Genomic DNA, 16,013 nt, shown 5'->3' on the forward strand with positions numbered 1-16,013 from the left:
AAAGAAATAAACAATAAGGCGCAGATAAAGAAACTTAATAACTAATGTAAGTAAGCTTAACTAATAAAGGAAGTAAGCCAAAAGCTGAGGGGAATCAAAAGAAAATAGAACCAAACACTGAAACGAAATAGAAAAGTGCTAGTTGGGTGGCGGATTCAAAACTGACCATTTATACTGAGTGTGTTATGATTAGGATATGAAGTGTTTCTCATAGGCTCGTGCTTTGAACACTTGATCCCTAAATGGTTTTATTTTGGGAGGTTCTGAAAACTTGGGTTATGGGAACCACCCAGAGGAAATAGGTCATGGGGATGAGAGAGTTCTTGGGGGTATATTATCTCTGTCTGCTACTTTCTTGTCCTCTGCTTCCTGATGGTCATGAAGTGAATCCTCTGTCATATACTTTAGTGTTCTACCCAAGTGCATGGTGCCAAGTGATTCTGGAACAGACCCAAAGAAACCTGATTTCCCTTAAGTTGTTTCTTTCAGGTATTTGGTCACAGCGCCAAGCTGACATAAAGTATAAAGGAACTACGGACACTCATTGAAATACAGCAATTGGCAGGTTGGGTGTCTTAGTTATTTTCTATTGCTGTTAAGAGACACTGTGACCATTTAAGCATTTAGTTGGGGGCTTGCTAAAGTTTCAGAGGGTTAGAGTCCATGACCAATGTGATGGTTTGTATATGCTTGACCCAGGGAATGCCACTATTAGGAAGTATAGCCTTGTCTGAGTAGTGTGTCACTGTGGGCATGGAATTTAATATCCCTGTCCTAGCTGCCTGAAAGTCAGTATTCTGCTAGCGGCTTTCAGAGAAGTAGAAGAACTCTCAGCTTTGCCTGCACCATGCCTTCTTGGATGCTGCCATGCTCCTGCCTTGATGATAATGGACTGAACCTCTGACCTATAAGTCAGCCCCAATTAAATGTTGTCCTTTTATAAGACTTGCATTGGTCATGGTGTTTGTTCACAGCAGTAAAACCCTAACTAAGACAACCATCGTGGTGGGAAGAATGGCAGCAGGCAGGCAGACATGACACTGGAACATATGGTCCATAAGGCAGAAGCAGGGTGGGGGTGGGGGAGAGAGAGACAGAGAGACAGAGAGACTAGAGAGTTGGTGTGAGCTTTAAAAATTTCAAAGCCCACATCCAGTGACAGAACTCCAAGAAGGCCACGCCCCCTAATCCTTCCAAAACAGTTCTACCATCTAAGGTCCTAGCATTCAAACATGAGCCACCACACTGAGTAAGAGATCCAGAGTTGCCTGCACAGAAACCCCACTCTCTGCAGTGCAAGGTGGGCTGGTGAAATTTAATACCATTAAAAATATGATTCTTTTATGAAATATTTATTTATTCAGTTTTAATATAGGGTCAGGAACTATCTGTGATTACAGGAAAGAGCTATAGAAGCACATTTATTTCTTCCAGACAAATACCTGCGTGAGTCTAGATTTTGTTCACCTTCTTCCTCAGATATGACTTGTGAGAAAAGATTAAGGGATGAAGCAGATCCAAGAATCTCTTCTCTGGTTTCTCTTTCTCTCTGCTCTCCATCCATGATGAAAGAGCGGTCTCGTTCTCCATTGACTCCCATCACGATAATGTTTATCCTCAGCAGAGCCAAGCGTACGTGGGTAGAGCCCTCTGAAACTGAAAGCGCAAGGAATGATTCCCCCTCCCCTCTTTCTCCCTCTCCCTCCAGGCTTTCTTTGTGTAGCCTTGGCTGTCCTGGAACTTGCTCTGTAGACCAGGCTGACCTTGAACTCAGAGATGCACCTGCTTCTGCCTCTCAAGTGCTAGGATTCAAGGCATGAGTTGCTACCTCCCAGCTTATTTCCTCTCTTTAAATAGCATTTAAAAAATAGTTTGGCGATAGCTACACAAAAGCCACTAGCGCAGAATTCAGGACTCTTTTTTTTTTATAGTTTAAAATTTATTAATTTTCAGTATTCATTTTTTATTGGTTATTTTATTTATTTACACTCCAAGTGTTGTCCCCCTTTCCCAGTTTCCTTTCCCCATTGCCCAGACACCATCTCCCCTCCCTCCTGCCTCTATGAGGGTGCTCCCCCACCTTCCTACCCATTCCTGCCTCATGCATCCCCTACTCTGGGACCTCAAGCCTCCACAGGACCAAGGGCCTCTCCTCCCATTGATGCTAGATAAGGCAATCCTTTCCTACATATGTGGCTGGAGCCATGGGTCCCCCCATGTATACTCTTTGGTTGGTAGTTTAGTCCCTGGGAGCTCTGGGGGATCTGCTTAGTTGATGTCATTCTTCCTGTGGGGTTGCAATCTCCTTCAGCCCCTTCAGTCCTGGTGGTATATTAGTTTATTTTCTATTGCTGTGATAAGACACTATCAGCCAGGCAATGTGTAAAAGATAGCGTTTAGTTGATCCTGGTGATACACGTCTACAATCCAGCACTCAGGAGGCAGAGGCTGGTGGATCTCTGTGAGTTCTCAAGGCCACCCTGGTTTAAACTCCGAGTCTAGGACAGCCAGAGCTATGCAGAGAGACCCTGTCTGCAACAAACAAAAACAAAAAGGAAACAGAAAGGAAAGAAAGAAAATGCTTTCTCGGGCTCACAGTTTCAGAGGGTTAGAGCTCGTCGTGGCAGAGCAAAGGAATAGTGGTAGGAACAGCTGAGTTCGCATCTTGATCTGAAGTCACGAGGCAGAGAGAACGCACTGGGAACGGCAAGAGTCTTTTGAAACCGCAAATCCCACCCCCAGTGACTCATCTCCTCCAATAAGGTGATACTCCTTATCCTTCCCAAGCACTTCCACTAACTGGGGACCAAGAATTCAAATATATGAGTGTATGGGGGCCATTCTCATTCAAACTATGACAAGTGGGTTGGGTATACAGTGGGCGGGGCGTCTGTCTAATTGTGCTGTGATTAATAACTATACTGAAGCATCCCTTCCCTACCTCCATCTCTCCATCCCTCCCTCCTCCCCCTCTTCTCCCTTTGTGCTTTCTTTTGGCTCCATCTTTCTAAAAATTAACTGCAAAACATCACTTCCAATATGCGTGAAGGGAAGAAAGACCATTACGCTCACTATCCCACCTAGTTACAGAGAACGGGAGTTGAGTGTGGTAGCACATGCCCGTCACCCCAGTACTCGAGAGAAGGCTGAAGGTGAACGAACTAGCAGAAGGGTTATACATTGTAGGAAGCCTAATGAGAACTTGTTTCAAAAAACCAAGGACTGGGAGAGAGAGAGAGAGAAAGAGGGAGAGAGAGAGAGACAGAGAGAGAGACAGAGAGAGAGACAGAGAAAGATGAGAGAGGTCTAGTACCCATCACTTCTCCACTCTCTATTCCCTGTATAGAGAATTAAATGGTGTGTGTTTTGGGGTGCCAGCTGTGGTTCCTCATCCTCCGCTTCCTCCCCCTCAGGGTGTCCAGATGCTGCTGCACACCAGGCTGGATCTTAGCAGCACAGCTCTTTTAGGCGAAGGCCTTCTCTGATCACATTCAATGAAACAGCTCTCTTAGAGGATTTTTAGCCTGCATGCATATCTTTATTTGGGGTGGGTTTGTGCACGTACATTTACTCAGGGTGACCCCGAGGTACATATGGACCTTGAAGAGTGGGAAGGAGTTTTCAGGGTAAATGAAAAGTATTGGTTAGGGTTTTAAAGTTCTGTGAATGGAGAACTCTTCATTTGTATGGAGAGGCATTCCAGGAATCCCAGGTACCTGCTGGGCGGGTTCTGAATGGGCGGTAACAGGGAGAGGAGGTTGAACCTGTAGGTGCCAAGGACCTTCCCCAGGTTAGAGGGGACTGGGGTTTGGGCACTTCAGACAAGGTCAGAGAAGGGGAAGCCCCGCTGGTAAAGGGAGTCCACCATTTTGCACCGAGCTCAGAGAAGCTATCCTGTCATGGTAGACTTCAATCTTTTTTTTTTGCTTCTCCCCCCCCCGCCCCCCCCCGGAGCTGGGGACCGAACCCAGGGCCTTGCGCTTCCTAGGTAAGCACTCTACCACTGAGCTAAATCCCCAACCCCGGTAGACTTCAATCTTTTTTTTTTTTTTTTTTTTTTTTTTTTTTTTTTGGTTCTTTTTTTTTTTGAGTTGGGGATCGAACCCAGGGCCTTGCGCTTCCTGGCAAGCGCTCTACCACTGAGCTAAATCCCCAGCCCCGTAGACTTCAATCTTAATTAGCAAAGGTTTCCCCACACAGAACCATGGATGTGAGAGTCTTTTTAAGTTGATACCAGACACACGTGATAGTTTTGCTTGTTTGTGGTCTGTATATATAGGGCCTCAGACTGCAAAGTTCCTCCTCTGATTTATTTTCTCTCCTCAACGATAGGAATATTTCTGTTTTAATCATAAATGTTCTGCTCATTTTGCTGTGGTGTTAGAGAAAAGAAAAAACCCACGTAATATCCAATACCATGATCTCATGAATATTATTGCTAAGAATACATCCTTTCAGTAAGGTTATGAGTTGATTGAAACAAAAATATCAAGTAAATCTTAGTGCAGGTGGCAAGAGGAAACAGTTCCCTCCCTCTATTAAAAAAAAAATCCCAGTGAAGTTTTAATATTAGTGGCTGAAGTGCAAGGTATGCTATTTCGTTAAAAACAGATACATGTAAAATACTCTGGGTTTGGAATGGATCTGAGCTGTTCCTGGGCACCAGCCCTGAGCGCTCTGTCAATAGCTCGTTCTTGGCACAAAGAGAGGAGCTGGAACCCCGTTTTCTGCTGCACGCTTAAGGGCACTTTCAGTCAGCCAGCTTGGTGGTTCCTTGTCTCCCTGGTTTCTGGTTCCTGCTGGAGCCTGCTTGCCTGGGTCTGGCTTTCCCCCAGAATTCCTGTGCAGCCTGGATTTGTCCTTGCAGCCCAGCTTGGATAAAGCCGTCAGTAGTCCCTGCCCTCAATTCTGCTTCTCCTTGGGAAGTAGAACTCATCCCCGGCCTGTCCATTGTCATTCTCTAGAGCGAGGCTCTTTGACACATACCTCTCTCTCTGTGTCTCTAAACTGCTACGAGACAGAAGCAGCCTGAAATGACAGTGTGCTGGTTTAAGAGACGTGTGCATCTGCTTGTGAATCACTGTCTTGGAGGAGAATAATCCAGCTGGTTCTAGGATGGGAATGAGACCTCTGGAGCAGAGCTGTGCTGGCTAAATGCATCAGGACTGCTGTCCCCCCTTTAAAGTCACAAAGAATGATGCATTATTGTTCTTTCACACCATCGCGCTTTGGGTGGCTTGCGACACAGTCGTAACTGACTGAAGTATGGACACAAAGCAGCACACGGATCCCACCCTGGGACTTACCTAGACCTAGACTGGAACCATTACACAAATGGGATCGGTCACGCCCGACTTTTCATAAGCAAGCTCATTGTTACACTAGTAACATTATCCTGCCTAGCACTGGGGAGGGGGGCAACGGAGTCAAGGGAGCAATCTACAGCCCTCATCCACAAACTACACTATCCTTCTCCTACCCTACAGAGCTGGGGGAAGAAGACAGGATGAGAGTTAGAGATGTCTACAGTCCTAGGGACAGTGGGCAAATGCCAGGTCACATGTCCCCGCTTTTGGCGAAGTTTGGAATTCTCACGTCTCTGGGACTCTAGTCTTCCCTTATGTGTCACAGATGGCAACACTCTCCACATTCTTTCCAAAGGCCCTGCTGCTTTTTGCTAGCTCACTGGAGCTCTTCTGTCAAGCTCATGTAACTTCCCTTCCAGAAAGTCTCTATCCTGATGCAGAGAGGGCTCCAGCTTGTGTAAGCTCGGTAAGCTGACATTTGACACTGCTAGTGCTTCTCACACGGGTGTGAGAGTTTTCAGTTCAGCTACCACATAAGATTCGCCAGGGGGAAAAAAAAGGGACAGACAGGTCCTATATAGACACATAGAAGTAGATACAGAAGCAGGGGTACACAGTGGGAGGTGGCCCAGGCAGTTAAGGTTACCATTTGAATTAGAAATGTCTCTCCCAGGTTCACGTTTTCACGGCTTGGTCCCTAGTTGGTATTTCGAAGGCCCTGGAGCTTTTAGGAGGTGGAGCCTGGCTGGTAGAAGCAGTTTACTAGGACTTGGCCTTTGAAGGTTATATCTACCCTCGACTCTGGGCAAAGCTTCAGGTTTCTTCTCCACCAGCATGGTGTATCGACATGCTCCCATCACTATGAGCTGCCTCTGTGTGTTCCTCAGGATGGACTAAGAAACCCCTGAAACCAGGAGCCCTGACCAACCTTTTCTTTCTAAAACTGCAGAGTAACTTCTAAAGTTATGAAGGCTCAAAAGTCTTAAAATGGGCCACATCAGGCCGGAGAACCAGGAAGGCAAGCCAGTGGCATATTTCAGTGTGAATCAGGATCTCCGGCGTCCAAGGGTAAGAGGAGGCAGATGTCTGGGCTTAAGAAGGGAGATTAAACCGGTCCTTCAGCAACTACCTAGGAACGGGGATCGATGTGCTGTGTTAACTTGACTACCTTTGGAATCCTCATTTTTACAAATTTTGGGGGTGCTGAGAACTGAATTTGGGTCCCCGGAAGATCATTGCTCATCACAACCACTGAACCATCTCTCCAGCCCAACTTTTATTTTTAATGATGTGTATTTATCCTGTGTGGGGGTTTTGTGCCTGTGAAGAGGATGTTGGATCACTAGAGCTGGAGGATCCAAAATCGTCACCTGAAAAGAACAGCGTGTGCTCTTAACTTTTGCAACATCTCTTTTAGCCTTAAGGAACCCCCGTTTCTGAGTGAACGCTTGAGGAAGTTTCCAGAGAGGTTTGACTGAGAGATCTGAGAGTCCTGTGGATTGGGGTTCGAGACTGGATGGAAAGGAAGAAAGTCAGAAGCTAGCCGGAAGCCAGCATTCCGCTTCTCTGCTTCTTGGTGGGTGGGGATGTGAAGATCCTGTGTCATTTGCTTCTGCTGCCATGAACTCTGTCATGCCTTCCCCCACCAAGAAGAGCTGCTGCCTCAAACACACATGGCTGCTTGCTTTCTACGTCTTGTCCAAGGGTTGGATTCTTTATGGAAGTATTGATAAGAAGGAGAACTTTCTGAGAAGCCTCCCCAAAAAACCCATGTATTTGTGTAGTGTGATGTGCCCTCTTTACAGCAACTGCTTTGGATACAAATCCATTGTCCTTAGACTGGAGCTGGGGCTGGGGGCCAGCCAGCCTTCTGTAGCACAGGGTCTGTGTGATCTGTGGCTAATCACATCAAAGAGGAGTGGAAGGCAGGGAGCTGCCCATGGGCATTTCAGGGGTGGAGTGGAACGATCGATACCAGAAATATTTTTTACATTTGGGTTGCTGTGACTGACGTGAAAAAATAAAAACCAGTGTGAGGGAGGAGGCGTTTGTTTTGGTTCACCATTCGTACGTTAAGTGCTGTTGGTCAACTGCCTTGCTGCTTGTACTTGCTGAGGGCTAACTCTGAGAGCAAGTCAGCCGCCCCTTATCTCAGATTCACTCAGGTTTATCTCTCTTGTCCTCGGGGACACTTTCTTGGGGCAGGCTGGCCTCGTGCTTCTGTGACGGGAAGAAAGACAAACACACAGCTATAACTGCACCCTGGAGGACGATGGATAGAAGATGAACCATTTCTAAGGGAAGTTACTGTTATTTATCCTGTGATGTAAAACACTGGAGGTGGGAACGAGAGGTGGGAAGCTCGTTAGTGGAGAGAACCCTCTGCTCTAGCTGGAAATATCCAGTCTTTCTGACAGACTCAGCCCAGTCTTTCTGGGGCGGGATGTTGCTAGGGCTCAACTTGATGATATCGATCTGTTGGTTGCTACTGAGTTTATTTTTGCTTGCTTTCCCGGTCTGGTAACTCTAGTTAGTTCTGCTGGATGTTTTAAGGGCCTGCTTTATCTTATCTATCTGCTTCTTGCTATATGTTCTTTTGCTTTTGCTTGCTACACGCTTAAAAACCTCACTCAAACAAAAGTAAATCTGTCATAAGTCATTTTCTGTAGGGAATATTATTTCAGAGGGTTCAGTGCGTTATGGCGGGGAGGCGTGGCCTGTCTGTCTCCGTTTACTTCATAGCTGAACATGAGGTAGAGAGTGACAGGAAGTGTCCAGGGATGCTATACTGAAGACTCACCCCATCGAACTACTCCCTCCACTTAGCTTCCACATCCCAAATTGCATACTAAATTTTCTCTCTCTCTTTTTTCTTTTGGTTTTTTTTTGAGACAGGGTTTCTCTGTATAGACTTTGGCTATCCTGGAACTCGCTCTGTAGACCAGGTTGCCCTCAAACTGGGAGATCTGACTGTCTCTGCCTTCTGGGTACTGGGATTAAAGGTATGAGCCACTGCCGCCTGGTACATCCTAATTTTTAATATCCTTTCAGATAAGCACTGTTTGTTAGGGACCAGGTATTGAAACGGTCTGTTCATGTTCAAAGCACACCACTAGAGAGAAGTAGCTTCTGAGGTGCTTGAGGATTCGGGGATGCTGCTGTTGGCAGGAGGCAGGCCGAGTGCTTGGAGTCTGACTGTGTTTTAGAGGTTTCTGCATCTGCAGGGAGAGAAATTCACATTTACCACCTTTCCCCAATCATCCCTGCCTTTTCTCTTTTTGACGTGAATGAAAAAAGGATGGATACAGACTTGGGAGCTGGGACAGAAGTGGAAGATAGGGGCAAACTGACCCATAGAGGGCCAGAATTCTGCAGGTACCTACTAGCCGGTTGCTATACACACAACACTAAGGTAACGGGATCCACACCTATTGTCAGGGCTTGCATTAGGGCAAGGCCACAAGGTAGACTGCCACAAACAGAGGCCGTGCAAAGGGCCGGAGGAGAAAGTGGGTCCAAGAGATTTATTCATTTATTTTTTGAGACAGGGTTCAATTGCAGATCTCTGGCTAGCCTGGGACTTACTATGGACCAGGCTGGCTTCAAACTTACAGATATCCACCTGCCTCTGCCTCCAAACTGCTGGGGACTAACGGTGTGCTCCCCTACCCCCTCCAACTTCCAAGTTTTAAAATACTGAGTAGAACAGGGATGGGGATTTAGCTCAGTTGGTAGAGTGTTTGTCTAGCAAGCCCAAAGCTATGCGTTTGGTTCCCACTGTTAAACAAAACGAAACACCAGAATTATAAAATAAGTGGGACAGAGCAGCTATTCTTGAAAAATGTGCTACACAGTGCATATGTGGTAACATAGTAATATTAATACTGCAGCTTAATATATATAAGGAAAATTGTAATGTGTACAGTAATTAATACACATGCAAAGTACAGTTGTATATTGTGCATTTTAGCTCATTAAACCACATTAGTTCATTAAAAGGCCTGGGAAACAGCTGAATTTGATAAAATTAAATATGTTTATGAAACAGTCTCAGTGCTCATATTAAGTTCCTACCACCACAGACAGCGCCAAGTGAATGGGGGGGGGACCCACGAGTGGGGGGGGACCCACTATCCTGCCGTTTCTCTTCCTCTCTTCCTGAACTGGCGTCTGAGTCTCTTAGCTTCCACCCGGCCCGAAGACCCTGTCCCCACCATTGCTCCGCCCATAAGGGCGGAGCTTGAGAGATTCCCGGCGTGCTGCGCGGGCGGGGCGAGGGGCGGGGCGTGCGCAGAGGCGCGGAGGAGGCGCGGCTGTCGCGGGACGCTAAGCTGGGCCCGGTTGCGGGAAAGGAGCGTGGCGCGCCTGGTGTAGGGCCTGCTGCTCCGAGGCGGCAGCGGCAGCGGCGGCGGCGGCATGCGCGTGTGAGATGCGGCCGCGGGTAGCCCGGACGCGAGCGGCGGCCCCCGGGGCAGCGGCGAAAGTGAGCGCGGCCTCTTCAGAGAGAGGCGTGCTGTGCATGAGGGCGAGCGCGCGGGCTCTGGGCATCCGTCGGCCACGCCGCCTCCATAAACACTTGTTTAGGACTTGTTCGCCTCGCTGAGGCTGCGGCGCCGGGCATGGAGCCCCCGTCCGAACCGGAGCCCGAGCCCCAGCCCTTTGCAGAGGCCTCAGCCGCCGCTCCGCTGCGCGCACCAGAGGTGGCGCGGCTTCGCGAGGAGCAGGAAAAGGTAACAGGCCTCGCTTGGTTCCGGTCTTGGCCGGCTTCCGCATGCGACCGCGACTCTGAGCAGCTTCTAACGTGGCCAGCCCTCTCTGCGTGAGACCGAGATCCCCACGCGCGAGCTGCGCAGCCTCGGGCTGCGGGGACCACGGGAGAAACTTTTGTCACGTGCATTTGTTGTCTTTTGTCGGTAGCCCTTTGACCTTCCCCGGAAGGGATGCGGGGATGCGGGGAATACAGAGGATGCAGGGGATAGGATAGTCTGTTGACCCTGAACTGAGAGCAATTGTTGGAACTAAATAAAATTACGTGGGTATCTTTTCTTTTCTTTTCCTTTTTTTTTTTTTTTTTTTTTTTTTTTTTTTTTGGGGGGGGATTACACAGAACATAAGTGGTCATTCTCTTTACCCCTTACCTCTTTATTGCTTAAACGTTGCTAAAATGCACGCGCGCATGCACACACACCCACACACCTACACACTATATCCTTATTTGATTGAGCGTCCAAGTTTGACTACGTTGGTGATGATGCACTTCCTGTGCAATCCCAGCTCTGCAGTCAACAAGAGAGAGGAAGGCCTTTGTTAAATTTTAACTTCAAGCCTCCTCAAACAAGTTTTTTCTCTCTCCCCCCCTTTTTGAACTAGCAGAGGAGAGGAGAATGCTTTGAATCTTCGAATGGGATTGTTAGTATTAGGAAATGTTCTGTAGGGGGGTTGGGATTTAGCTCAGTGGTAGAGCGCTTGCCTTAGCAAGGGCAAGGCCCTGCCCGGTTCTGGTCCCCAGCTCCGAAAAAAAAAAAAAAAAAAAAAAAGAAACATAGGAAATGTTCTGTAGTAAAGAACTACAGTTCGATTGTTAAGTGTGAAAATGCCCTGTGGATTCTGTGGCTTTTCAAGTTGATTCTCTATCCTGAAGTGCCTTGAAATTTTGAAAAGCAACATTTAATTTGCTTAAACGCCCATGTTATGATGCCAGAGTATCATGTATTAATAAAGGTGTAGGAAGTTGCATCAAAACCATAAGAATTTGAGAAGCTCTATTTTCTATATTTAAATATTTTTGTGTGTAAACTATTTGGAATTTACTCCTTGAGAATTGTCCATGCATACGTTTAAATCTATTTCATCCCTTCAACTTACTCCCATTCCCTCCCACACATCCCCCTTCCAACTTCATGTCTTTTTTTCCTTAATATCTCAGTCTACCTAGTGCTGCCCATATGTGTTCGGGTAGAACCACCCAATGGAGCACAGGCACCACATCCCCACGAATCAGTCCTCCCTTAGCTGCTGTCAACTTCTTTAGCTCCTCAGTTAGGGTGGGACCTCGGGAACTCCTCTTTTATCTAAGCTTGAAATTTTGCTATGAAACTCAAACTATTTTTTTAAATATACCTTTGTAAACATTTTCATGAAACGTGGTTACAAAAGTATACTGAGGTTAACTACATGAAAGTTTTCTCTAGATCCCGAGAAACCCTCTTGGCTTAGAAACTGCCTGTTACAGATTGTAGGAGTCTTTCATCCTTTGGTTGGCTCCTGCTGCTGTTGCTGCTTCTTTTTATATTAGATTTTTCATTTTTCCCTAATACATAAAACAACCGTTGGGTTTTTAAACTTGTAGTTCTTAAAGATGAGAGTTTAAAAGTTAACCTAGTTTAGTGTAATTTAAATTACAAGACTTATTTGAGTTTATTTACATATTTATTTATTGTCAGCCAACTTTGTCGTTTTTGAAACAAGTTCTTTTTAAGTTGCCCAAGCTGGCCTTGGACTCCCACCGTAGTCCAGCATGGGCTTAGAGCTGTAAACCTCTAGACTCAGCCTTCCAAGTAGGTGGGGTTACCTATGACATCAGACTTGACTTCATCTTAATTTTTTTAAAAGGAGAAACAGATTTTTAAAAAAGAAAATAGAGGAAAAGAAGAAAGAAGAAACAAACCAAAGCCAAGCCCTGCATATTGCCTCATTGTTACTTTTGACAAAAGAATTTACCTTTCTTGTGAAAATGTGAAGTGGACCAGGGTAGCTGGTGTCACCACTGCCTTTAGTCCATATGGAAAACACTTACTTTGATAGTGTAAATTGTGAGTAATGCTGACCAGCATCTTTCCTCCCATGTGTCATTTTTTAAAAGGGAGAACCTGGGTTTTATTCTGATGTTAGGGTGAGTGAAATACGATGGGTACTTTGGGGTGTTCTGAACAGCTTCTTGTGGTTAGTTTGAGCAGAGAACCTTTCTTGGATGCTAAACCCAGTAGGATTCTGGGTGTTTTCAGTGGATATGGACTTCAATACCTTTGTCAGCCCTGTCTTGTGTTAACGCTAATATGGCATATAAACTAAATGTACATTTCTGTTTGGGGTTACGTAAAAAATGCCCCCCCCCGGTTCATAAGAAAGCCCTTCAGTATTTGTTTAACAGACTATTTACTTAATAGGTAAATCTGTATTGGTAGACGGGATTCACAAGGCCTTAACGAGGTAGCTGGTTAGATAGCTGGGTTTTAGTTAGAGTTTTGCACAGGAAAGCTTTGCTTTGTAAACAGTGAATTAGTAATTTTGTGAGGGACTTTACTTAGGTTTTAAAGCCAACTCAGTTTAAAAGTCCTGCTCTCTCTGGTATAAAAGTAGAATCATTTGACATTCTGAATGTTAAGGGGAAAGGTGTCATAGTAGTTTTGTATGAGTGGACACTTACTGTCCTTTATGTCAGCCATAAGCTTTTCCTGTTCCATTCGAGGGAATTCAACTGTCAACAGAAGGACTGCTTGGTTTGATGGTGGTATCTACTTGGCTGGCTTTAGCTGCAGAAAAGGACCCGGGTTCCCTACCTAGAGGCTTGGGGGTGAGTCCCAGAGCCTGGCTTGAGAAGGACTGTAGACAATGCTTAAGCGCTGTTGCCCTTCTCTCCTTGAAATCCCACTACGTGGTGGAACAGGTTTATCCTGGTCTCTCCTTACTTGGTTCTGGTTGATATTAGAGCACTGAATCTGAGGAGAATTGGAGCCACATCCCCAGTGACAACCTCTGAGCTGAATGGGTCGGGTCAGGATCAAGTGTGTCAGCACTGTTTTCACTTTCACTGTCCCCCCCACTTTCTTTTTGTTAAATTTGTGTTTATTTTTCCGTTTCTCTTTTTTTTTCTTTCTTTTCCTTTTCCTTCTTTGTTTTTTTTTAAAAAAAAAACCAAAAAAAAAAAAAAAAACCAAAAAACAATGACAACAGCAACAATGTTTCCTGAGCTATGCTGGCCTTGAACTAATGGCCATGAACTCTTTCCTGATCCTGCTGCCCCAGCCTCCCTGTCTATGTCATTAAGACTTGCTCCTTCTGTCTCCATCTCTAGGGGCTGGGATTAAGGTCATGTGCAACCAGGGAGTCTGATTTTTGAGTAAAACTGTTAGGTTGGCGTTCAAAGTCGTGGTGGGTTTCGTCATCCGTTTTTCATCTGGTAAGACAAGTAAGAAGAGTTCCGAGTTTTGTTTAGTTAGGGTGGGAAAAACTGAAAGCCCCGAGTTGGAGAGTTGGTTAAATAAATCACGCATTTCTTAAACAGGCATGCAAACTGTAGAACAGTATGTGGATCCTGTTGTGCTTAGGCACTTAAATATTTCCTTTATATAACAAACTACCATAGAAGGATGATGGTAGTATTTTACCTAAAAGCTTATAAAATTCAAAAATTTCAGTTTTCCAACAAAGGTGTTCAAACTGAATTTTTGGACAAACAGGTTTGTCATAGTATCCTTAATTGCAAACCAATTTCTAAGCAAGAAAAATAAGTGTTGGGTAGGTTTTGAATACCAGTTATTTAGGTTTATTTCTTAGTTGCTCATTAAATTTGTTGAAAACATTGCCCAGTTTCTTTTTATTTTTTCATTTTCTCCTTAAAGATTTTGCTTAATTTTTCTGACAAAAGATAAAAAAGAGAGAAACTCAGGTTATCTTTTGTTTTATATTTTATTTTGCATTTTAAGGCAAGGTCTTAGTATATAGCCCTGGCTAACTTTGCTAGCCTTTGCCTCAGCTTCCTCAGTACTGGAGTTCCAGGTATGCTCCCACACCGTGTTGGGAAGTACTTACATAACATTTTGGTGGAAAGATGTCCACTTCATGGGGTTACTGAGAATTGGGTTCCCCTCCTTCCTAGCATTAGTGACAAGACTGTGAAGAAGTAATTTGGACTTTATGCTGCCCCCTATTCCCAGGCATCAGTGACAAAACTCTGGCGAGGTATTTCAGTCTACTCTGCAGGTTTCTTGCATGAAAGTCTTGTTAAATCTACTTCTTTCAGAATTGACATTATGTTGAAATTTTGGTTTCTTGGCTGAGGCCATATTGCTGGGATAGCTGATTCGTATCTCTAGATACTATTATGTTTTACTAGTGGAGCTATAGTGAAATTTATTATCTGAAAGAACTAGGGTACAGTGTGATTCCATCAGTTCATTTTCAGGACAGCAGTAAGATTGAGAAGATCAGTAGGGTAATTTCTTTACCACTGAGGGCCTGAAGTAATTATCGCTTGGAATTTGAACTAGTTAATGCTCTCCTTATACTAGAATCTTAGAGAATTAGATGCAGCAGGAATAAATATTTTAATCTTTCCTTAAAGCAGAACATCTACTTTAGCTTAATGGAAGATTTTCATTTTTTTTAAAGACTTACTTATTTTATGTATGAGTAAACTGTAGCTGTCATCAGACACACCAGAAGAGAGCATCAGATGGTTGTGAGTCACCATGTGGTTGCTGGGATTTGAACTCAGGGCCTCTGGAAGAGTAGTTAGTGCTCTTAACCACTGAGCCAGCCCCAAAATTTTCATTTTTGTCTTGGTAAATTCCTATTGGTTTGAGGAGCTCTGTCAGCCAGGTAGTCCAGTAGTTGGAACCCACGTCATAGGATTCAGTCACTTAACACTTGTTGAGTATGCCAGTATGTCACACTAAGCTCAGAGTTAAAAATGTCTTCACTGTAGTGAAGACATCAGAAGGCACATTTACATGTGTGATAAGTGGTTGATGAGCATAAGCAGAAAGGTACAGGGAGGCAAGGACTGGTGGGGAATGTTCCTTATATAAGCAGCATGTCAGAGTGTAGTGCAGTTTCTTTAAAGCAGAAATGTCAGTTAAGTGGAGGTGAACCTGTGTGGAAGACATTTTTGAGTAGAGTTTTACACAGATAGGAGAGTCAGGCTGAGAGCACTGGCAGGTTTCGTCACTAAAGGGTTTTGAGTTTTATTTTTGCAAGAGGAGAAGCTATTGGAACATGTTTGATATTCTTTTGTCACACATGTGTGAAGGGAGGCCGAGGCTCACATTACAGGGAGTCCATTCTGTGGAGGGCAAGCATTTTGCTGGATGTTTACACAGTTGATGTTGGAGTCTTCATGAGTTTCCCAGGTGAATAATTTGGGCTGTTTGTAGTTTTTGCCTGGTCCACCTCATGGGGGTATTTCTGTCTTTGGTTCTGCTTAAATTGCTGTTTGCAGAAGTGGTTATACCAGTTTTCAACTTGCCAGCTGTGGTACACAGTCCTGCATCTCTACATTTTTAATTACTGTGACACTTTTGGTGGTGTCCATCTCTTTTATAATTGCTAGTCAGTCTAGTGATGACTGAGGTTGATTTCTTTTCAGTGTATTTGAACAGTTTTGACTTTTAGCTTCTTCACAGGAAAATAGCTACTGGTTGCTTTTCCACTTTCTATGGGGATAGTTTTCATATTCTAACTGATTTGTAGTAACTTCATACGTTTTTGATATGAGTGTGTTTTCAGTGATGGATTGTAAATTTCTTGCTGTTCTGAGGCTTGAGTTAACATTCTGTAATGTCCTTTGATGACCTTGAATTCTTGATTTTATCTCCTTTGTTGTTGGCTGTGTTTGATTGGGAATGGAATCCAGGACTGTGCCCATGTAGGCAAGCTCTTTACTACTGAACTCCAGACCTGTTTTTGAGAAGTCATTTCTACTCATGT

At 44.8% G+C, this 16,013-nt stretch overlaps 1 protein-coding gene and 1 pseudogene across 2 annotated transcripts in view; one reads left to right on the plus strand and one right to left on the minus strand.

Annotated features, from left to right (window-relative positions):
* The window catches only part of LOC116893360, a 545,263-nt pseudogene that overhangs the window by 100,288 nt on the left and 428,962 nt on the right, over positions 1–16,013 (minus strand).
* Uri1 (URI1 prefoldin like chaperone) overlaps positions 9,599–16,013 on the plus strand; it is a 57,100-nt gene continuing 50,685 nt past the window's right edge. The window contains exon 1 of one of the 2 annotated variants that reach the window (XM_032893835.1): positions 9,599–10,036. In XM_032893835.1, coding sequence (XP_032749726.1) covers positions 9,926–10,036 — 111 coding nt within the window. In that variant the 5' untranslated portion in view covers positions 9,599–9,925. The other variant, XM_032893836.1, reaches the window with a different exon arrangement.

This window comes from Rattus rattus, chromosome 2 (assembly GCF_011064425.1).
Source record: "Rattus rattus isolate New Zealand chromosome 2, Rrattus_CSIRO_v1, whole genome shotgun sequence".
In the NCBI taxonomy this organism is placed as follows: Eukaryota; Metazoa; Chordata; class Mammalia; order Rodentia; family Muridae; genus Rattus; species Rattus rattus.